The sequence below is a fragment of the Pholcus phalangioides genome, unplaced genomic scaffold, assembly GCF_987345545.1.
Source record: "Pholcus phalangioides strain wild (caught in Gottingen) unplaced genomic scaffold, Ppha-v1.0 ptg000015l_1, whole genome shotgun sequence".
NCBI classification, from domain to species: Eukaryota; Metazoa; Arthropoda; class Arachnida; order Araneae; family Pholcidae; genus Pholcus; species Pholcus phalangioides.
In genome coordinates, this window is record NW_028301608.1 from 110036197 (window position 1) to 110059565 (window position 23369).

A 23369-nucleotide genomic window follows, 5' to 3' on the forward strand; every position below is an offset into this window, starting at 1 on the left:
TAAAGGCAATGCTTTACTCACTTTAGCTTTAAGAGATCTGAGTATTTCAAAATACTCTGACAACATTGGTGCACTCAAACTGTCCATAAGAGTCTGGTGCAACCAGCAAAGCAGAGTCATTTCCTATAAAGAAGAGACATAAGTATCAACTGGACTTGATGTATGTCATGACTTAACTCTTGGTTTTTTTTTTCTAGAAATGTTTTCGAAGAATTTTACACTATAAAATTTTGATGAAGTATCCTTTACAAAACTTGAAAACGAAAAAAATAATAAGCCTGCTGGTTACATTTACTTGAATCTAATCGATACGCATATTGCTTGCATTATTCAGGTTTTATAAAAGAACTTTTACAAGACTTTTATAAATTTTTTAATCTGTCTTAGAAAATATTTCAGAAAACTCTACTTTGAAAAAATGGAATGTAACTAAAAATGAACACCATTTACCCAAGTATAGGATGCAAACAATTTTCGGACACGCCTTGCTGCTTTTTCTATCATTATCTTCCTTCGGACAAGTTCTGCAGCTGCTCCAGATGATGCCAATTTCGACAAATGACAACTCTGGAGAATTTTCATCATCTGCTTGTGTAGGCTTTTTTGGTGTAAATTCCATCCATTTCTTAAAAAAACACATTAAATATTATAATTATCATTGGCAAGTCTTTTTAAACAAATACAAAGCCACAACAGGCAAAATGCCCAACAAGGTTTTTATAATAATTATTTTTAAAAAAGACTTGTCAATGATAAATTATTTTTTTTAACAAAGTACTTTCAAGGAAACAGTTATTTTCTGGATATTATGCTGAGGTGAGCTCGGAAAGAAAAGTCATCACGGCGGAGACGTGATGACTTTTCTTTCCGGTAACAGGTATTAATATTACTTTGAGTTATCTTAAATTTAAGTTACACAACTTCAACTGGTCAGTTATTGGGATGACTGCCAATTGGTAATCAGAATTAGCCAAGCCTTATGTCTGATTGCTTTCATGGTTGAAAAAAAATTGTGGCTTAAAAAACAGAATCAAAAGTGTTCAAATTAGTGCCAATGATCAACTCCAAAACTGACCAGTACTTTGCAATTTATAGAAAATGGCCATTGAAATTACTCAAATATCGAAAATTTAAATTATAGGTCAACTGTACACTACTGCTACTTTACGGTACATGCACTTCATACACATTCCTCTGTGGAATTTCTAAGTAATCGGTACAACATGCAGGAACATGCAATGCCTGGCCTTAAAGTATTCATGTTAGCAAAATTCATCATCCTGATCATTAAAAAATCGCATATTAATTTTCAAGAAATAAAACATTGAAATACATTAGACAAAACAGAATTGTTTTCTCACTTATTCAGTTGTTCGAATTCTTCAGGTTCATGATCCAAACTGCTCAGCAAAAACTGGTCGCATTCATTCATCATGGCCCTAGTCTTTTGATTATCATATGGAGGAATAAATGGTGATTGTTCCACGCTCTCTACATCAATCGGTGCATCACTTCATGAAAGGTGGGAGAAAAAAATGATTTTCAGCCATGAAACAAAAGTTAACAGATCTTATATTCAATTTCAGCAATTATCATAATTTTAACACACAAAAAATAGTAGTGATGATTTTTTTCGAAAAAAAAAAAACAACGACATGTTTCCTCACCCTGGACAACTTAGCCAGTTTTTGAAAATATTATGTCTTGTGTCCAAGTTCCTGAACCAACCAATAGAGGTGATAATTTTCTCATTGAACAGAGATGACATTGAATGGTAGTTAACGAGCGATGATGGAAGGAGTGATGACATCTTGTATAAAAATATATTTAATTCATCTATTGCTTATATTATGAAATTAATTATATTTAATTTAACTACTGTGTCAAAACTGTCACATGAAAATGACAATTCACTCTCAGCTTTCATGGAGGTCGAGAATGGAATAAAAAATATTGAGTAGAATTCAAAGACTAACATCACGTTTCACTGTCAATCATCGAAGAAATAACGCTTCAATACAGCATAACTGCCAACTTTGTAGAATGAGAATTAAGGAGGTTTTTGCAAGGATCCAAATTCTGCTCAAAAATACACTGCTGGCCACCGTAAATGCAACACCCTGAAGGAAGCATGCAAATAATATGAAATTTACAACATGCATTAGCGGAGGTGAGATATGCAAATGATTAGAATTTCAGCGCAGACGCACATCACGCGCGCCTGTGGCGCCACTTCAAAGCGCTATTTAAGGCTTGGAGATTTTGACGATTTGAAGTACGGCAATTGTGTTTTTCTTGTGGTTTTTTCAAAAAAACGATCAATTATGCCTCGTAGAAAACAGCGATCATCTTTTGATAAAGTATCCGAGTTCGACAGAGGAAGGATAGTGGCCTACCGAGATTGTGGATTATCTTTCAGGGAAATCGGTAGTCGTGTTGGACGAAACCAAACAACTGTAATGCGGATATGTGATCGTTGGATGCAGGAGGGTACGAAGGACCGACGTGTTCGATCGCATCCACCTCAGTGCACCACTTCACGTGATGACAGGCGTATTGTGCGTATGGCAGTGACGGATCGCTCAGCCACATCACGGACCATAGCACAGCACATTCAGTCTGTACCGCATCATCCAGTGTCTGCACGTACCATTCTGCGCCGTTTACAGCAGAGTGGTCTGTCCGCAAGACGTCCATTGCTTCGTCTACCCTTGACGCAGAACCACAGACGTCTCTGCCACCAATTTTGCGATGAAAGAAGGATGTGGACGGCACAATGGAAATGAAATTGTCTTTACTGACGAGTCACTCTTCTGTCTGCAACACCACGATGGTCGGATTCGAGTCTGGAGACACCGTGGAGAAAGGATACTGAACAGCTGCGTTATGCATCGCCACACTGGTCCTGCACTGGGTATTATGGTATGGGGCGGTATTGGATATCACTCTCGCACTCCTCTAGTACGCATTGCCGGTACTTTAAAAAGCCAGCGCTACATCTCCGAGGTGTTGGAGCCAGTTGTCCTTCCTTACCTTCAGGGCTTGCCCACTGCCATATTTCAACAGGATAATGCGCGACCACACGTGGCACGCATTGTCCAAAGGTTCTTCATCAATCGCCAGATTGAATTGCTTCCCTGGCCAGCTCGCTCTCCGGATCTTTCGCCGATAGAAAACATGTGATCCATGGTTGCTCAACGATTGACCCAGATTACATCCCCAGCTGCCACACCAGATCAACTTTGGCAACGCGTGGAAGCTGCTTGGTCTGCTGTACTCCAAGAACACATCCAAAGTCTCTTTGAATCAATGCCGAGGCGTGTGGCAGCGGTGATCTCCAACAATGGCGGCTACTCTGGCTACTGATTTTGGCAGGAACCACACTTCACAGAAGTCTATAAATTGAATCATTTGATGCTTGGTCAACATGTTATCTACAAAATAAATATTGTTGCGATATCTCTTGTCTTTCTTGGTGTTGCAATTTGGGTGGCCAGCAGTGTAATTATAAAAGGAATTTTTTAAAAATAATGTAGGGATTTTTCATTAGCTAAGTAAAATTGTTTGGATCTTTCCGTTTGTAAAAACAGTGACATTGTACAAGTCATCACTGATTAGCACCGATTTCTTTTTTAGGAATAAATTTTTTTTCCCCCATAAAAGTAAGGATTTTTTTGTAATCTGATATGCTGAAAGAAAATTCAACATTGGCCAATGCCTTGCTGATCTATTTTTCTTTTCTAGATATTTAATGGGTGGGTCAGTCCTTGGAACGAGCTTTAATAAGTTGTAACTTGAAAATTCCCCCTCAAGTTTAGAGATACGTTATTTCTTTCGATATGCATGATATTGAGGTAACTAAATAGATCTAATAAGGATAATCGAAATTTTTTTCGTTGTTAATTGATCTTACCCTGAAGGAATTATCTCTGGTGTCTGTCTTCGCAATTTCATGAAAAGCAGCTTAGCCGGTTTCGAATGATGAGAATCTGCGTGGGAACTCCATGATTTGCAATAATTGTGATCCGAAGATATCACATCTGGCTCTTTTTCCTGTCCTGACAAACGATGCAAGTATTCTTCGAAAGAAGGTCTGCCAAGTTCAACAGCGGCCATGCGGGATGGTGTGGATCCACACCGAAAATCTAGAAAACAACAATAATATATTTTTAATGCTGCTGCATGGAAGTAATTTAAGACCTTAGAATCTTAATTATTATTTAATTGCTAATATAATTACTCTTATTATTTAATCACGCATTCAATCCTTTAAGCAGAATAAAAAGATCCAAGTAATAATATTAAGAAAGGAATATGTTACAAACTGATGATATCATAATGAGTAGTAACAGGGCTTTACAAATCTAGGAATAGCTACAGTATTTCTTTTCTCTTTGGCCAATTTGTTTTTTTAGGCCATTTCCTTTATAGCTTGTTGGTGCCATTTTCTTCCGCTGGAGTTATTTTCTTCTGCCGGCTATTATTGTTATTTCCTTCAGCTTCTGGTTTGCTATTTCTTTTTCTTCTTTTGCTGTTCATTATTGCCTAAAGGTGGCGTCATCTTCTAGAGGTCTCTAGCCCTCAAAGCAAAATGTGCAGAAATATATGAAATACGTCGCTGAACAATGAACAACAAGCTGGAAGAGTTTTACTATAAATTCAAAAAAAACACTATAATGGGAATTTCTATTTCCAGTCAGCTGAAAGCTTGTTGCAGAACAATGCAAAACATTCTGCTTTGGAAGCCACTTGTAATAATAGGCTTTCGTATACAGCGCAGCTTTTGAATGAATTGAGTCAGCATTTCATAGCTTTTTTTTTGTTCATTTGTATGTTTTATTATATACAAATACAAGGCCACAACAGGCAAAATGCCCAACGAGGTGGCTGAGAAAAAGATGCCCATAACAAATATGTTGATGTCATATACTACTAAAATACAGCAACCCAATTAAGCATGCAATTACAAAAACTATAAACGGAACAATGTATATATATACATGTGATACAATTTTCCCAGTATATTATATTATTTTTTGTTTTTGTTACAATATCTCATTTGTTTTCTATCGGGTTATACATTTCACATTTCCATTATAATTAATTTTTTTACATAGGCTGCTAGCTGTTATAATTTTAATCTTGATCCCTTATATAGTCTGGCAATGTTGTATTTGTTACTGTTTTTGTCTTTCATTTTTTTATTGTCATTTTCTCGTTTTAACCAGCCATAGTATTATCCCTTCATCACTTTTGGATATTTTTTACTTTGGCAAGAAAGACGTCTAAATTCATGACTTTTTTTACACTTGGTGACTTATGCTTTGGGACATTTTTCTTGCCAAAAAAAAATTGTCAAAACATCGCCAAAAGGGATTATGTAGCTGTTCCCAAATCTCCAAAAAATATACATGACCAAATCAATATTTTATATCATACATGCTCAATGTATGTGCCAAATGTGACCCTTAGATTCATCTTATGTGGCCCACGCTAAATAAAAAAAACCATTCAGGTGAGCCACAAAAGAATTCCAAATTACTTCAATAACCCGTGTGCCACACTTCCTGGATTTGGTGGGATCAGGGTTTAAGCTAGATAAAAAATTCCTTTCGCAAAAAAAGCGAAAATGGGGAGAAAAGCTTTAGCAAAATACTACAGTGCTAATGATTGATAGTTAGATGTTTACTCGTTCCGTACCTCCTGTACGCATTTTTGCGTAAGGGGATATAGGGAAAAGTGTTCCACGGAGAAATCAACTTTACAAAATATCTGGTTTTGTCAATGCTAAAACAAGAGGTTTTTAAGGAGACAAGACATCTCATCAATGCCACTTGAAGAGTTAAGTAACCCCAAGCACGTTTTCAAATCCCTTGAGTGACCTGCAGCACACCTTTGGTTCATTAACTACATAACTACAGCTTCACCTTCAGTGGCCCACAGAATGCTTCCAAATCACTTAAGAAGCCCGGGACACAATTACAGTTCATTCAAGTAGTCTCTGACACGTTCACAGTTCAATTTAGCAGCCTGCGACACATTTACAATACATTTAACGGTCCACATCACACAAACAGTTCACTTAAGGGGCCCGGTTTAGTTTCAGATAACTTTAGTGAATTTAAATGTGTCGCAGACCACTTAAGAGGCCAGCAACACATTTCCGGATCACTCAAATAGCCCACAACACATTTCTGGATCACCCAAATGACTTGCAGCGCACTTTCAGGTCACCGAGTGGAGTCATGTTTCAACACTCTCTACTTGGCTTGAAGTGCCGGCCTATCACCTTAGGTGCTTACTTTCAGACTGATTAAAAACAGATAAACCTCGTTACACCGATAACTCCCTTAACAACAACGTTTTTCAAATCTTGTTTGAAAATACCTATAGTGTAATATTGAACTGCTGCCCCTCGATATAATGATAATCCCTCTACAACAATATTTTCTTCGGGATTTACAAAACAGTTATATCGAGATTTCGCTGTAATTTGATTACTTACATAATACAATAAAACCTCTATACAACTCTGCGGACCAAGAAAAAAGTACCGTTGTAGAGAGATTACCGTTATATCGAGAGGCAGCAGTTTAACATCTGAGTAGACATTTCAAAATAAGACTTGAAAAAATATCGTTGTAGTGATTTATCGTTATATCAAGTATCGTTATAGTGAAGTTTCACTGTACTCGAACAATGTGAAAATGCATGGACATTAAACTAAACTCTACTAAATACGTACATAATTGTAACAGCAAAGCACCACGAACAGCTACTACTCTTTCCCGATACTAAGTGATTTGGTTTCTTTTTGCACTGGAGATGATGATCTTCTCGTTATTATGACATTCAGAGGATAAACATTTACGCTAATAAGCTCACAATAAGTCGCACACCTCCGTCCATGTAAGGATAAATGCTGTGATGCTGATGGTGATTGACATCTTTTAAAAAAACGAACCCACGGCTGAGTTGTATCTTTCCGTAATTATTTAAATATTAATGACATACCGTGACCATACATTCAAAGAATACGGGACATTATTTAATGAGATATGGTGATCCCTGAACATGATTAATATAGAATTGGACAAAACTTATTCAAAATAATTTGTTTGTTTAATCATCTTCATTCACTATCCGAGCTAAAATAGCAAATTCAAGCAGGCTTGGCAGAAACAAACGGGACAAACATTAATATGGTCACAATTACGTAGACAATGATTCATCCAGTTAAATGCTGGTTTTATGGTCAATACAACACAGTCGTAAAACGAAGGCATCTCCGGAATTCGGACATAGTAGTCATTACAAAGGTGCTATTGTTATATATTTCTTTCTTCCGCTCGTCAGCCATGTTTGTGAGTCATTCATTAGTTGCCATTGTATGTTAATCCGTTTATCGTCTTTAGACAATACATTTCGAAGTAATTAGACTCCAGATTGTCAGAGTTGAATTCTGCGAATAGCGTCGGAGCCTCGGTGAAATTGATCTCCTCCGAAAATATCGACTAGATCTTCACGGAAACGGGACATTTTTCTTTTTTTCGTTGATGAAGGTGTGTCATTTTCATCCTTTTAATTTCATGTCCTCGGTATTTCTATGCATTTCATCCTAATTATATTCACTTATATGACGTAAGTTTATTCGTCTTTGCTACGATAGAAAGTTTTATTAATTATTTGAAAGGGTGATCATATCACTTTGGTAATTAAACTTGTTTTAGCGTGAATAAGTTTTTTGTTTGTATGTTTTGTGTATAAATCATCAATTCATTTAAATGTGAGGGAATTATTGGATTTTGTTTGTTTATGTACAACACAAATTATGTGGAAATTTCAACGGGAAGAAAATTTTGTAATTATTGTGATAAAATTGTTATCGAATGTTTCAAACTATTTCCATCAAAAACAGGCAGTTACTGAAATATCATCCAGTAGGCCCACCTGAGTATGACCTTGGGGCCTCTAGTACAAAAGGAGGGAGGGTGGCCTTGTGATAATGAGGTTTGGTATAATGATTTTCGGGAGTAAGTATGTAAATTGGTAGGTTCAATCTAATGTAGGATCCCCCCTTTTCAGAACATCACTTTTCGCAGGGGAAGGGGCCCATGGTGCTGTTATGATCCTAATTATCCACATGGAGCTTCAGTTTTGATTTTCTCATGATTGTGAATATCAGGTCCATAGCCCGAAATTTCATTCGGGGGGGGGGGGGGGAGACAAGGTGATGAGACAATAGATTTGGTAATCTTTTCTCTTTTTTTCCAGTTTTCTCATATTTCAGGGGGGAGACCAGACCCCAAAGTCATAGTCTTCCCTCTTTCTATAGCTATATTCTTGATGAATATGTATTCTTGGTCTCTACATCCTGTAGTCGGCTCCCTAGGCTGAGATCACTGACGGGCATTTGTAAAGTGAATTTATATTGTGAAAAACAATGAGTTATCCCAGGCTTTATGGCTTAACTGGCATGGTGAGGTCATTTTAACCCCATGCATTCGTCTCGACTTCCCCTTGAGAAAGAAATGCATCTGGACCATCTTATTTTCAGTGTCTTTCAAGCTAATTATTTACATATGCTTGACAAATTTATGATGTTATTCTACTTTTTATTCCCTCTATATTGATCAAAGTTTGGTCAAAATGACCTCACTAGTTGCATAAGTCTTTTTTTTTTTTTTTTTTTTTTTGTCTGATGGCAAGGCTTTTCAGATTGAATTCAGATGGCGCAAAAGAGCATCAGTGTTCTCAATAACGGTTTCAAATTAATTTTGAAACATCAGATATCTGAGGTGAGCATGAGGATAGAGTTGTTAGTGAATTGTACGTAAGATCTGTGTGATCAGCCTGTCATGGTGTTGTGTACAAGTGCAGTAATACTTCGATTAACCATCACTCTCTGACATCTGTCACTGTCTAAAAAAAAATACGAAAAAAACAGCCCCAGATTTTAAGATACAAAAGATCAGATCACTGCTATGGTCTGTGCAAATGCCACTGGCAGTTTGGAATAGATTAGCTACCCCTGCTTGTAATTGGTAAATCCGAAAACCATGTGCTTTCAAAAATTTATGTATTTGTCATGTTATTTTTCTCAAATATTTTTTCTGGCCCCTAAATTTTTTTGCTATTTTGTTCATCTTCGCTATAATATATATTTTTTAATCTTTTTTTTTTTTTTAGTTTTCATTTGAAATTTTTCACTTTACAGGATTAAGAATCAAAAGTCCAAGTATTCCAACCAAAAAGTAAGAAATGACCACCGATATAAACTCGAGCCCAGTGACTTTGAAATGGGATCCCAAAAACCTGGAAATTCGAACTCGTACTGTAGAGAAAACATTAGAACCTCTCGTGATACAGGTATATTTCTGACGTGTTTTTTTTTTTACTGTTTCTTGTGAGATTAGGCTCATTATAAGTGTTTTTTAATGCTTTGTAATGTAATTAGCTTAATCATAATTGTTGCTATTTAACGTTGTGTAGGAGATATTTTTTGTATTTTACGTATGAGAAAATCAGCTGAAAAGACTAACTATGATTTTACTTTTCGTTACATGCAGCTCTTGAATCCGGTAAAGGTATGATTCATTTATTCAAGCATGAATGAGTTTTTTATATGTGTTTTTGTTTAACTTTACGCCAGAGGTTTTCAATCTTTTTCTAGTCACAACCATGGGCATGGTTGCCCAGATCCATAAGATACTTGCCTAAAGTACCAAAGTATGTTTAGAGGTGTCGTGAGTTCGACACCCGGTTCGTCCTTGTCAGAAACGTTCCTGACAAGAGAAACAGCGACATGACCACAGAAAAAGATTGCTATCACAGGGAGTCCTACATCAAAGGTCGGTTTACACACCAACCTCTTTGTGAGTATAAAGAAAGGCTGCTGTTCAGAATCGCCAATAAACTGTAGGTCCCAGTCTAATTATCCCCCTGTGTGCAGAAAATGACCGCGGTTCATCAAAAATTATCAGCGAGCACTGTCTGTACCCATCGAAAGAGGAGCGCCCTTGCTGTAAGTTGGAAATATGAAAGCATGAAATCAGGATGATTTTATTCCTTGAATATAATTTGTACAATTGGGAGGTTAATGGCCCTTGTAATCATGAAATTAGATACAGGCATGGAATACTGTGGTGCTCGCGAGCAACAGGTTGCTTGATGCCATCATTACTTCATAAGTGGAATAGCTGTGAATCATTTGTGGGTCCAGTAGCCAAAATCCATGACTCATCTGGTACATTATACCATTGGTTTTCAGACTGAATCTATTGCCTAGCTAAAATAGATAAGCATCATGCACATATTTCAAGTCCATAACAAGGGGTGTCTTAGTTTCTGTGGTGTTATTAGCAATGGCCTCAGGAAATTTGTTTTTATGGTTTATGGGCACTGTGAAATTTCATTTTACAATCGTTACATACAAGGGCCATTTGATAAGTAAGGTAGTCTCTATGAGACAGCAGCACAATTGCCTCCAGGTTATTAAAATTATGAGTTACACGCTTCAGAACATGTCATAAGTTTGAGCATAAAGAGCTTTGTGGTTTGTGTGTGTGTGTGTGGGTTTTTTTTTTGTGTTGCTTTAAGTTTGAATTGTAGCAGTTATTTCGGAAATGGATGATTATATGTTTTTTTTTTCAGTGAAAAAAACAAATTCACCAAAAGGGTTTGAAGTTGCCCAGATCAAAGTTGAATTTCAATAAGTTCATAGGATCTTACACCATCATTGAAGACCATTTATTCTTATATCAGTGAATTTAAATGGACCGCACATCCACGGAAAAAGAGGAAAACCCTCGAAATCATTGAAAGAGTCCATGGTATCATCATGGAAGATCGCAAATTGAAAATTCTTAAGGTAGCTGATGTTGTGGCATTTCGATGGAATGGGTTCACAATATTCTCTGAGAAATCGGGAATGGAAAAGCTTTGTGCAAGAGGGATGGGTGCCATGATTGCTGACTATTGATTAAAAGTTGATTAGAAGAAAATGCAAAAGACATTTTTCATGAAAACTTACTGCATCGATTTTCGACCATTGTACACAAAGGCCAACACAACTGTTGAAGTAGTAGTGGATAGGGAATAGTGAAATGGCACCAAACAAGGAAAACACAATTTTGTAAGTTTTGCCTGCTAGAAAAGTGATGCTGATCCTTTATTTATTGGATTCTCAAGACATTATCTACATAGACCACTTCCAAAAAAATCAGACAGTAATTATAGAATGTTATGCCGTATTTGTATGAAATTTGAAAAAAAAAACAGCTGCAGATGAAACTGCGCCAAGATTGACATACAAAAAGAATCCCTATTTTACCAGCCCCCGGTTTATTATAGATACCCTATTGTGTGTGTGCAATGGCCATGCTGAATTAGGTTTACAAAAATCTCTCATCCACATCAAATTCCACAGATTTGGCATCGTGTGACTTTTTCCTGTTCCCAATAATGAAAATTTAGTTTGGTGGAAAAAATTGTTCATCAAATGAAGAGACTGGTGCTCTAAATTATATTTTTGAAGAAACTTTAATTTCTTTACATGTTAAAAAATTTGATTATCATTGAAAAAAGTGTGACGCTTGAAGAAGACTTGAAAAATATAATTTTCGTCAAAAGGGGGGGTAGATACTGCTTTTAACCTTACTTATCAAAGGACCCTAGTACTTGATTACTTGATGAGTAAGCCTATTCCAAAGGGCAATATTTTGAATTGTTCAAAACAGTATAATCTATTCCTATTAGCTATGTCCAATTATTCCTCAATAATTTTGCTACCTCATTATTGTAGTGGCGCTTCGTAATTCAATATCAATTATTCATTGCTGAATAAATGTTGAATTGCAAAACGACCAAAACCTAGGAGAATATTTACTCGTACATACTTGCCAACCAGTATGGAATATCTTTAGTTTCTGAGGATTTCTACCATAAAATACGGAACTATACTGGGAATCACGGAAAACTATGAACATCTGGTTTTTCAAAAATTTTTTATTGGTTGGAGATTTTTCCCAATTCTATTATCCTATCAAGTACAAAAATCATGTCATGAAAGACCACGTCTGCAAAGAATGAATGTTGAGATGAATTTGAAATTAAGTGAAACAAACTTATTGTTGATAGTCGTTGTAAAGGTTTGTTTTGTTTGGCTGTCTGATACCAAAAACGTTTTAATTCTGAATGAGGAATGGGGAAAAAATGAACAATGAATGAGCAGAAAAGGATAATTTATCAAGTTTTTTCAAAAGGTTTTTTGTGGATAAGTTTCTACAGAGAAAGTGGAAGAGGGATGTCGATGACAACGAAGCAGTGATAGTGGAAGAGGGATGTCGATGACAACAAAGCAGTGATAGCGTCCTGTTCCAAAAAATGAAAGAACTTTCATTGATTTCGGGAGGAATATTCACTACAAACTTAAATAAAAGGCTACTTCTGAATGTTCATCAGAGCTGGGTAAATGCCCAATATGATCAAGTTTAAGAAAATTGATTTGAATTTTTAAAATAATTTCTGCCCCCCCCCCTTTTCCCCTATCAGCAAACATTGCCACTAAGGAGAGCGTTGGTCCCATGTTTGGCATGTATGTTCATATGTATCTATCTGAAATTTTCAGGATGTCAAATTGTGAGATGCCACTGCATATCATTTTCAAAAAAATTTTAATTTTATGAGAAATAATGTATTTAATTTTTCATCATTAAGCTGCTCATTGTTCTTCATGGCTTATCTTTCTATCTTTGTGTAAATGACATAATTTATTGAAATTGTTATAAGCAAGTGTAAATATTCAATTTTTGTTGGCATCCATTAAAGGTTACAACTCTAGTAAACACAAAGGGACCTTCAAAAAAGAAGAAAGGTCGCTCCAAACGAGCACATATACTTGTTGCCGCAGTCGAGAAAGCAACAGAAAATTTCATCACTAAGGGAGAGGAAATAGCTCAAGAAAATCCTGATATACAAACAGATATGATTTCTGCTGTCGATGAAGTTCGCAAAACCGGTGAGTGATATTGGCAGTATTTTAATCTGATGTAAAAATGTTGTAGCTACATCTGGTTTTTAAACTGTTTTATATATATATATATATATTGAAGTGGCGTGATTTCTTATAGAAATAAATCAATTTTCATTTGATTTCATTGTCAAACTACAAGCTTCAGAATTTTTTTTTTCTAATTTAATCAATTTTCTGAGCTGAATATCATTGTGGGCTTCTTTCAAATCAAAGTAAAAAGATGTAAATAAAAAGCTATAAAAAATGTGGTGAGAGCTGAAATTGTTTTATAAAAATACTTGTTACAATGATACCCAAAATATTTATAGATCACAGTGACAATATTTATAGATCACAGTGACAATATTTTTTCAAACTTTATTTGGAATCATCTGTAATCTAATGTTAAACTTCTCTCAATACAATGATATCCTTTGATCCAATAAATTTTTCTATAATCATATTTTTTTTAGGATATTTTGAAAATCACCTTTCATATATTTTTAACTCGAGTTCGTCAGAGAAAATATCTTATCTATATCCACCCTTAGGGTTCGAACCCAGGACCCTGACAACAACTTTCACGATGGTAGACGAGCATCTTACCACCATGCCACTCGGGCAGTATTTGTTCTTTTGAAGGTGTTTAATAGTATTGTATTTTGTTGGTAAAAAACCAGTGTGTTGGGAAAGAGGAGAGGCAATGTCATGATAAATAGATTGAGACTTTGAGAGCATAATAAAATATTTATTTGAATGGATTACCTTATGAAATAATCAAAAAAAGATAGGTGATACCTGAAAATACATGGAGAGAGCCACCATGTCAGCCACATGGCTCGTGTGGATCAATTATCTAGACCAGTCTGCTCACCAGGCTGAAACCTGCTTTGCACGATATAATAAGGGGAATCTTGCACACTATCTGCCCTCCGAAAGTCAGTGTAAAGTTACCATGATGCTATTTGCTGCATAGTACACAGAAGTGCTTACTGCACAATGGGTGAAACAAACTGAATTTTATTCATCAACTATTCAATTACAGTTTTTTGCTTCAAATAAATATGTACAAATATATTTTATCTCTACTATTAATGCTAATTCAGAAAAGATGCCAATAACAGCATAATTTGCTTCAGCTCATGATAATGCTACCTCTTGCGATATACAATTACCTCTTTATAGCAATATTTTTTTCTTGGTTCGCAGAGTATCAGAGGTTTATAACCTGATAGTGACTATTTTAATGGTTATCAGAGCTTGACGAATTGAAGAAATATTGAGGCATCAGCTCAATTTCTTAGGAGCCAAGCATGGTATTTTGCTCAAAAGAACAGTCCTAAATGATTTATTTTACTTTGTCCACATTCAAAGATGTAATGCAATGAAATCAAAAAATTTTGTGTAACCTTTAGACTCCAATTTAGAAATTTATTTCAATTTATCAACCATATTTAAAAACTTTTAGGTGCCAATATACAGATTTTATAGTCAACAAGGTGACCTGGGATTGGTCTAGCCCTGGTTATTATATTGAAAAGTGTTATTTTTTAATAGGCCTGCTCGACATATTCATTGATTCTTGTAAACCATTCGAAGGTGTTACTCTTTTCATCTTAATCTCTTGCTATACTTTTGCATGTGCTTTCTCTATTGAAATAAAACGTATTAAATTAACTGTTTTTATTGTTCAGGAGAAGTAATGAGTAAAGCATCTAGAGAATTCGCTGATGATCCATGTTCATCCGTGAAAAGAGGAACTATGGTGAGAGCTGCTAGAAACTTATTGTGTGCTGTTACAAGACTGTTAATCCTTGCTGATATGGCAGATGTTCACAGATTGCTGAAATCATTACGTTCTGTAAGTCACTTATATTCGAGGTGGTATACTGGTAGTGGTAGCATTTTTGTTTTTTAATTACAAAATTTATTTGTCATATTCAACAAGAGTGGTTCTAATGCAGGTTGAAGATGATCTTCATAAAGTTAAAAACGCTTCAAGCCAGTCTGAACTGATGAAATCTTTCCAAGACTTTGGAAAGAATACAGCGGAATTGATTCAACAAGCTGCAAAAAGACAAGCAGTGAGTTTATGTAGCTCAGATCTTTTGTTTTTATTGTACCAATTTCATTTTACCATGATAAAACTATTGTAATTGAAACATTCAGTATTATTTAAACTAGTGGATTTTAAAATATGTCATTAACCTTTACAATCACAGGTGTAATATTACATCCAAACACCAATGAAGTAAATTCAAACAAGTTCTGTTTTCCTTCCTCTCTCTGCACCATCACGAAGCTTAATAGTAATCCTGTCAACTGAAGTTGCTTTTTTCTTTCCTTTTGTTTCTATACTCCTGTTATTTTTTCCCACATATGTATATATATATGTATGAGTGAAAGAACACATAGGGTGAGGGTGAAAAGAGGACTTTAAAAAAAACTCATCTACCTTATCTATTATACCTTTTTCCTTTTATATTTCTTTCCTTTCCTCTTCTTCCTTTTTCTAACCTGTGGTTAGGTTAGGACGAGGTTACCAGATTTATCACTGATTCATCAAATAGAGGTTATCCAAATTTCTTGCCAAAAACTTGCACATGAAGTGGTTAAAACTGCAAAATTGGGTGCAGTGACATCTGTTTTAAATGGAATCAAAAGAAAGTCCCATTGATGGTTAGTGCCTTAATGTCTATCTTTATAAAACAGAATATTATTTTGGTTTCTTCATTCCATTTCATATCCCCCCTCCCCCCTCTAATGCCAGAAGCACAAATGTGTAACATCCTTGGGAAAAAATTTGTCAAATGATTATTTCAGTTAAATCGAATAACTAATATTGAGAGACAGACCTTTTTGAAGAAGAAAAAAATGTTTGCCGTTATAATAACTTTCAAGATGTATAATTGCGCTCGCATGTTCACAATTCCTATACTTGTCATTGAGAAATGTTGTGTGTTTGAGATCATGTATTAATAAAGAAAATTGTAATTTTAAGGAGCTGAAAGATCCAAGATTGAGGGATGATTTGGCTGCTGCTAGAGCTGTTCTAAAAAAGAACAGCATGATGCTTCTTACAGCTTCTAAGGCAAGTTATTCAATTATTCACTAATAGTTTAAAGTTGATGTTTTTCCCCCTTGCAGATAAATTACTGTTATGTGTCTTTTTTTAAATTTTATTATAGTATTTGATTAAAAAACTTATTTTGCTGATTAAATATTTGCAAAAAGGACCATTATTTTCATTGTAATTATAAAACGTTTTTTTAGCTGAAGGAAAAGGGTTATTTATATCCAGGGTTGTGTAAAATCCAGGTTGTGGTGGGACTGGTGTATTATTCATGTAAATGTTGGCATAAATCTGGCATTTTGAGATGGGTTTTATTTAAGCATAAAAGAGGAAAGCATTTCACTGAATGTATGTGCATAAAAATTTGTATTATTTAAATAGGTTTTTTTTTCAATTAACTTCCAGTAATCCGGCTTTCTCTGTAATCTGGTACACCCTGGTCTGATATGTGCCTGATTAACGAGAGTCTACTGCATTTGCTGTATGCTCTGATATCTTTTTCAAAAAACACTGTTCACAACCTAAATGTTATTCGCAGGCTAGAATTCGTGTATTTTTTTATTTAATGAGATCTTATGTTAAGAGAAGTTCTCTCTATAATTGTGAAGTGTAAAAAAAGTGAACATGTTCATTATGATAATGCTTGTCTTAGTTTGTGTGAAAAAATTTTGAAATATGTTCATTTCAGCAGTATTGATAATTTCTTACAGTAGAACTTATGTTTTTTCCCCAATCTCTTGAATAGGTTTATGTTCGCCATCCTGAGCTCTCAGCTGCTAAAGAGAATCGTGACTACATATTTCGACAAGTATGTGAAGCAGTGAACACTATTAGCGATGTTGCTCAGGGCAAATCCTCCAGTGGTGCACTTGGACAGCCTCCTTATGAAGGGCCTGGTGAACTTGCTGCAGCATTAGATGAATTTGATGTAGGTTTTGAAAAAAGGGATTTATTAAATACTTCAAGCTCTTGGGGTTTTTTTTTTGGTTTAATTTGATATAAGAGGGGTCACTTACATTTAACATGAATGTTTCTTCTTTTTTTTTAGGAGCGCATACTGATGGATCCTTTGGTATATAATGAAGTGCGTACCCGTCCAGCTCTTGAAGAACGATTAGAAAGTATAATAAGTGGTGCAGCCTTGATGGCAGATTCCTCATGCACCCGTGATGAACGACGTGAACGAATTGTCAATGTTTGCAATGAAGTTAGGCAAGCACTGCAGGACTTGTTAGCAGAATATATGTCTAATGTGAGTAATTCATGGCCAGTATATTTGAATCATTCATCTATGCTATACTCTTATTCTATAAAACTATGATTGCTCTCTATCAATGAATTGGTTCATATTCATAGATGCAGTCGGTGTTGTCAAACTTTTCCGCACTCACAGAAATTTTGGACCAAGTTATATTACAGTGAAACTACACAATAATACTTGATAGAAAGTAAAATCCCTTTACAACGATATTTTTTTCAACTCTTTTGGAAATTTCAGTAATCTGATATTAAACTTCTGCCTTTTAATATAGCAATCCCTATACAATACTTTTTCATGGTCTGCATAGTATCTTTATATCAAGATTTCACTATGAACCAAAAATGTTTTCTGTTTATTAATGTAAAATTATTCAAAATGTTCAAGTGTGGAAAAAAAAGTGACAATTTTCAGATTAAATTGATATTCATGTTTATTATAGAAAATCAATCATACAATCATTTTTATCTATGAGGTTAATACAGTGGGGTGATTTTTAGTATTAACGTCAGGGTTTTTCATTGCTTGTGTTCCCACTGACCACATTTGCATAATAATAAAGTGTGTATATGTTTAGTCCATCTCAAAAGTTTAAGCATAAAAGGAATAGTACAAAGATAAAGCAAATGAACTTTTGATATTTTTTGCTAATCAGGTACCTTAATAGTATGTCCATAATTCGCATGAAAAGCCACAAGTAATAATTCAATCATGATTTTTGGTATAAAATAGAAAATTTTGGACATGAATCTGTTTCAAAAGTTTAAGCACAACACAACTCTTGGTGCACAATACATGGAGTCCCAAAATAAAGTCAATGATGTTTTTCTGTCCCTGTATTACTTTGTCCCATTTCATTCTCATATTTTATGAAGTTGTTTTAGACATGGTATGATCACTATTTCTTTTTCAGTTTAATGCAGATGCAGTCCCTTAATATGCCTATGTACTGTATCTTTTGATGTATCTAGTTATTTTTCACATTTTTGTTGTACAAAGACATATTTTGAGTTGACATTCTCTGGACCAGTCTGTCTGTCCAAATACAAGTTGCATGTGGCCTTCCAGGTCTCGGCTGTTCCCATGGATGGCATTGCCACCACTTCCCCCCCCCCTCGGGTGTCAAAGGTGGATCCGACTGATCTAAGGTCATAAGCGTCGTGTTCCCCAGCTATCATCATGCCTGCTTCCAGACTTATAAGTCTATCTCCATCAATGGTTTTCCATCCGAAGTGTTCTCTCTGGTAAGAACTTGACATAATCCATAATTTGATCAGTTACAAACATTGGAAATATGTCTGACAGTCACACCTGATTGGCACTTGAAGATTCTAGAAATCTCTTCCGTCGTGAACTGTGATGATTCAGGTATTTTGATTCACTAGCAAAAACTTTCCTTTCTGTTGTATAGTACTCTAAAAACATGTCATTTCTGCCAGCACAACACGTCTTCTTTAAAATTTGCATAAAGTGCTTAAACTTTTGAGACAGTCATTTCCCACAAAAATAAAAAATATATATTATTCTAATTAATCGTCAGTGTTGTATTCAGTAAAATACATTTATTTTAATGGATTTGGATTGCACTTCAATTACATACCTATGAATATTACTTTGAATTTGTGTTTTTCATTTGAGACGGACTATAGAAATAATGGCTTGTGTTTACTCATCAATATGTTGGTAACCCATCCCTCCCTCCCCACCCGAAATATTTCCTAATCATGAATTTCTTGATTTTAACCCATTCTTGTAAAATTAGGTGCTTGTGTGTATCTTGAATAAAAATTTTGTTATTTCATGATAGGCGGGAAGAAAAGATGTCTCTGAACCTTTGGATCATGCCATAGACTATATGACTCAAAAAACAAAGGACCTCAGACGGCAGTTGAGAAAGGCAGTAGTTGATCATGTTTCTGATTCTTTCCTAGAAACCAATGTTCCTCTTTTGGTTTTGATTGAAGCAGCTAAAAATGGCAATGAAAGAGAAGTTGAGCAGTACTCTCAGGTTTTCATGGAGCATGCAAATAAATTGGTAGAGGTGAGTAGAATTTATATATTTTTTATGCATAATATTGAAAATTACTGTTTTTTAACAAAGTATTGAATTTAGAAAATTTTATTTTATACTTTTAAGTGTGTGTGTGTAAGATGTACAAAGTATGTTAATGTATTATCATCTGTGGCCATTAGAATTTAGGTTTGTGGTCATATCGAATATCAGTTTAACATGGGAGTGTGTATAAGCACTGTGCACTACAATCAGGGGTGGGAACTCTGCGCCAAAATTAACATCTTGCACCATCCTGGTCCAAAAGGGTATTTTCGTATTTTTCTGCGCCAAATAGTAAATTTTGCTTCAGTATGCCCCGAATTTTGGAAAGGATATCAAAAAAATTTTTGTTCTTGCTTGCTGCGAAACGATTCTTTCCGAAAAGAACGTGTTTCATTCCACTGTATTTCAACTATCGCTGTATTTAAACTATCTGCCCATCATCAGGCTTTCCATCGCGGAACCTCAATAATATCCGTGATCGTGCAACTGAAGATGGTTTGCAATGGTCTTTGAGCTTTGAAGCGCAAATTTGAGTCCGTTTCCGTTTTTAAAAAAAAAAAGTCGCCACTGGAAGCAGCAGAAATTGCTGTAGTCGATCATCATTGCGTTAAATCCCGATGTTTCGTGAAAAAAAATTTCATTCCGGGAGTAAAAAGAGCAATTCCGCTGAATTACGATTGCTAATTTAGAAACTTCGCAGAATAACGAGCGTTAAATCGCCAAATAACGAGTGACAGATCGCCAGTCTCGCCAACTAATGAGTGCTGAATCGCCAACCATCGTGTTGACTCTTCCGAAATTCTCTCCCATTTTGCAACAATTTCTTTCTGAGTATAAAAAAATTGAAAACTTGATGTAGAAAATTTATATCTATAGAGACTATAGAAAATTTTTAGCCCATTTGAAGGGCTGCTGTTCCAGACAGCAAATAGTGCCCTCAGTAAGCAAAAATCATCTTAAATAGACTGGGGGGTCTATTACGCTCATGTCGTTATGCCCGCGTTTCAAACGTGTTTGGGGTTTGCGGTGCATTGTGGGATAGATTTACGTCATCATCGCTAAAGGTTGATTTTTCTCACATCGTTACTAGCGATTTTCGTTATCGACATCGCTACGTAAAACGTTAACTAACGAGAACCGGCGACCACTCGTTATGTTCGCGTTACGGAAATAAACATGGCCGCTCGCGCGTGCATTTTTCGATGAAGGTGAGAGCAACGGAGACAAATTAGTTAGAATTGGAAATTATTCATTCATTATTAATTTATCAAGTTGTTCATTATAATGAATAATAATTCTCTGAATTACGTTACTTAATTTAGTAACATGATTTAGAGACAGCATTATCGTTTAAAATGTTATCTGTACACATACTGATTGGAAAAAATTATTCATAGTGGTAAATCGCTATAAATTATTATACTCAGTACAAAGATAAATCACTCTACAAAACGGTTTTTTTTTTTTTAATCTTGCATGGAAATGCCTTTATTCTAATCTTAAACTCATCTCAATATAAGAATATTATTTAACTGGTAAATCTCTCTATCGCGATGTTTTCAAGACATTTTGAAATTCGCTCAATATTTTTTTACATCTAGTTCAAAATCGACGTTAATATATATTTAAACGTCTCCAGATTTTCTCCTTCTTAATTCGTTTAATAACATTGATATTTTGTGATATCAATTAAGTATTGCTACTTTCTGTGCAGTACACAGAAGTGTAATGCAGTAAACACCATTACACACACACTATACTCTGCGCACACTCTAAGTACACTATAAAAAAATCAAAGTAAATTTTATTAATCAACAAATAAATTTTTTCTAATCCTTGAGTGCATTTTCTGATCGGAGTGTAAAAAAGATGTCAACAACAGTGTAAATTTAGTGGCGCTTCATTTTCATGTGTGTGAAACAAGGAAACCAATTTTCTAATTAATGATGTAAATAAAAGGTTACTTGTTCTTGATTTTGACTTAATATCAAGACGGTAGATAAAAATGTGTTAAAAACATGGTAATATATGATGATGTTATGAATTATCAAAAATATCATCATTGAACTTCAATAGAAAATCATTTTTTAAACGTAATAATTTAGAAAATTTCCCCGCGCCAGTGTCATGTGCGTGCATAGCCTACCTTTTTCTCAAATATTTGATGAAAATAAAAAGAATCCGGATGAATTTAAAAAAAATGTAGCTTAGAAAATTAGGGACAACCAACGCGCACGAGTAAATAAAATAATAAAAACGCACGTGCTGCAGCACTCGTTGATAGTGATGATTATTATCAGCAGCGGAAAAAATTATCCGATTGGTCCATCCCTTTCGGAGCTAACGCAACTCTCGGACCAGGGAGTTTTTTGTAAAATAGATAACGACATACCGCGGGTTGCTGAGAAAAATCAAGTTTTTGACAATGGTCGCTGAGATTTGCGTTATGAGGCTCGTTGAGAATTTGCGTTAAGGGCGTGACGTCACTAACGACCTCGTTGTATAACGACGTGAGCGTAATAGACCTCCTGGTGCGAAAAATTTTATGACAGCCGCTCTTTCAAACATGGTGTCAAAAGCCTGAAACACCAAAAACAAAAAACAAGCTGATGAAAATGTTATAACAGAAGATAGTGCAGTTGTTTTATTTCGAAAAGGGGTGAGGGGTAAAATATTGTTAATTTCGCTGCTCCAATTTATAAATATCTGCTCCGAATCCTATATTTTGCTGCTCCGAATCCTGAATTTTGCCGCTCCTAAATAGACTTTGTCACTTCCCACCCCTGACTGCAATGATTTTTTGAGATTTCTGATCACATTTTGCATGTTACAGACATCGAAATCTGATTACCATTTAAACCTTGATATTTGATCATGGTTTTTTCCTCCTTTTAATTTTATTCTTTAAACCCAGTTTTTACCGTTATAACTAGAGACCAGTCCCCATCATGTCCGTCACTTGTGCTACCACACGTATATCCTCCCTGCTCTTCTATACCTGTGAAGCTTGGGACCCCCCATACCCAAACCAACATAGACAAATTAGAATCTATCTAAAATAAGTCCACTCGCTTCATTTTTAACTGTTGGTCTTCGTGTGTCTCCAAATCGAAGCTCCAGCACCAACTTAATATTTAACCGCTCTCCTCTTAGACTTCTCTCGTTTAACTTTTATTTTCAAAATCCTCCATGGGTTTTTTAATATCGACACTTCCAACATTCTAATTAAACCCTCACATTTCTCTGTTAGAGTCAACCATTCCCAAAAATTACGGCCCATCTTTGCTTCTTCATATTGTCACAAATTTAGCTTCTTCCCAAGAACTTTTATCGAATGAAACAACCTACCACCAAGTATTGTAGATTGTACTACGATTTCCAAATTTTCCTGTATCATCATCTGTCATACATAACTTCCGTATCCTCTTGTATAGGCCTCGGCCAAACAATATTGAATAAATAAATATGCACTAAAAAAGTGGCAAAATATACTCTAAAAATATGCATTAATCCTTTGCTGCGCACTACTCTTTAAAGTTGGAATTTCAACAAAAAAAAGTTGTAGGTTGTCTACTTACGCCTAAAGGAGTACCCAGGAACAATTTTGTAAAGATTGCACTTACCGTTTTGATTCTGTGGGTGTTCCATAAGCGGGAACACTGACACCAGGGCTCTGAAACTTGCGTCTAATCGAGCATTGCAGTGAAGCGCTGAAATGAGTAGAAGCTTTTCCATATGAATGGAAAACACTATTATACCTGGGTAGCAGATTTAGCATGACCCAGGGTGCACCACGAGGAGGTTACTCCACATCTCACCCCCCCCCCCCCCAAAAAAAACTCTTTATGATTTTTTACGAAAAATGAGATAATTATTTACAGTTCCTATAAATATACAAGTCCTATGTGCAAAAATATTTACAATCAGTCTAATTTTTGGCTTCATGAAATTTTTCGAAGGTTTCATCACC

General features: G+C 35.3%; 2 protein-coding genes across 4 annotated transcripts in view; one reads left to right on the forward strand and one right to left on the reverse strand.

The window, feature by feature from the left end:
* Positions 1-6926, reverse strand: part of Rcd1 (Reduction in Cnn dots 1) — a 37191-nt gene extending 30265 nt beyond the window's left edge. Inside the window, exons 1-5 of the mRNA XM_089245120.1 lie at positions 6746-6926; positions 3914-4145; positions 1362-1511; positions 451-625; positions 22-123 (exon numbers count right to left, since the gene is read on the reverse strand). Of these exons, the coding sequence (XP_089101246.1) occupies positions 22-123; positions 451-625; positions 1362-1511; positions 3914-4116 (630 nt within the window). The 5' untranslated portion in view covers positions 4117-4145; positions 6746-6926. The remainder of the gene's footprint in view (positions 1-21; positions 124-450; positions 626-1361; positions 1512-3913; positions 4146-6745) is intronic.
* A 378-nt stretch (positions 6927-7304) lies between these two features.
* The window catches only part of alpha-Cat (catenin alpha), a 36909-nt gene continuing 20844 nt past the window's right edge, over positions 7305-23369 (forward strand). The window contains exons 1-10 of one of the 3 annotated variants that reach the window (XM_089245121.1): positions 7424-7562; positions 9218-9369; positions 9570-9587; positions 12829-13018; positions 14707-14873; positions 14977-15096; positions 16014-16103; positions 16831-17013; positions 17134-17337; positions 19151-19384. In XM_089245121.1, the coding sequence (XP_089101247.1) occupies positions 9262-9369; positions 9570-9587; positions 12829-13018; positions 14707-14873; positions 14977-15096; positions 16014-16103; positions 16831-17013; positions 17134-17337; positions 19151-19384 (1314 nt within the window). In that variant the 5' untranslated portion in view covers positions 7424-7562; positions 9218-9261. Of the gene's footprint in view, positions 7563-9217; positions 9370-9569; positions 9588-12828; positions 13019-14706; positions 14874-14976; positions 15097-16013; positions 16104-16830; positions 17014-17133; positions 17338-19150; positions 19385-23369 lie in introns of all 3 variants that reach the window. The other 2 variants (XM_089245122.1, XM_089245123.1) reach the window with 2 other exon arrangements.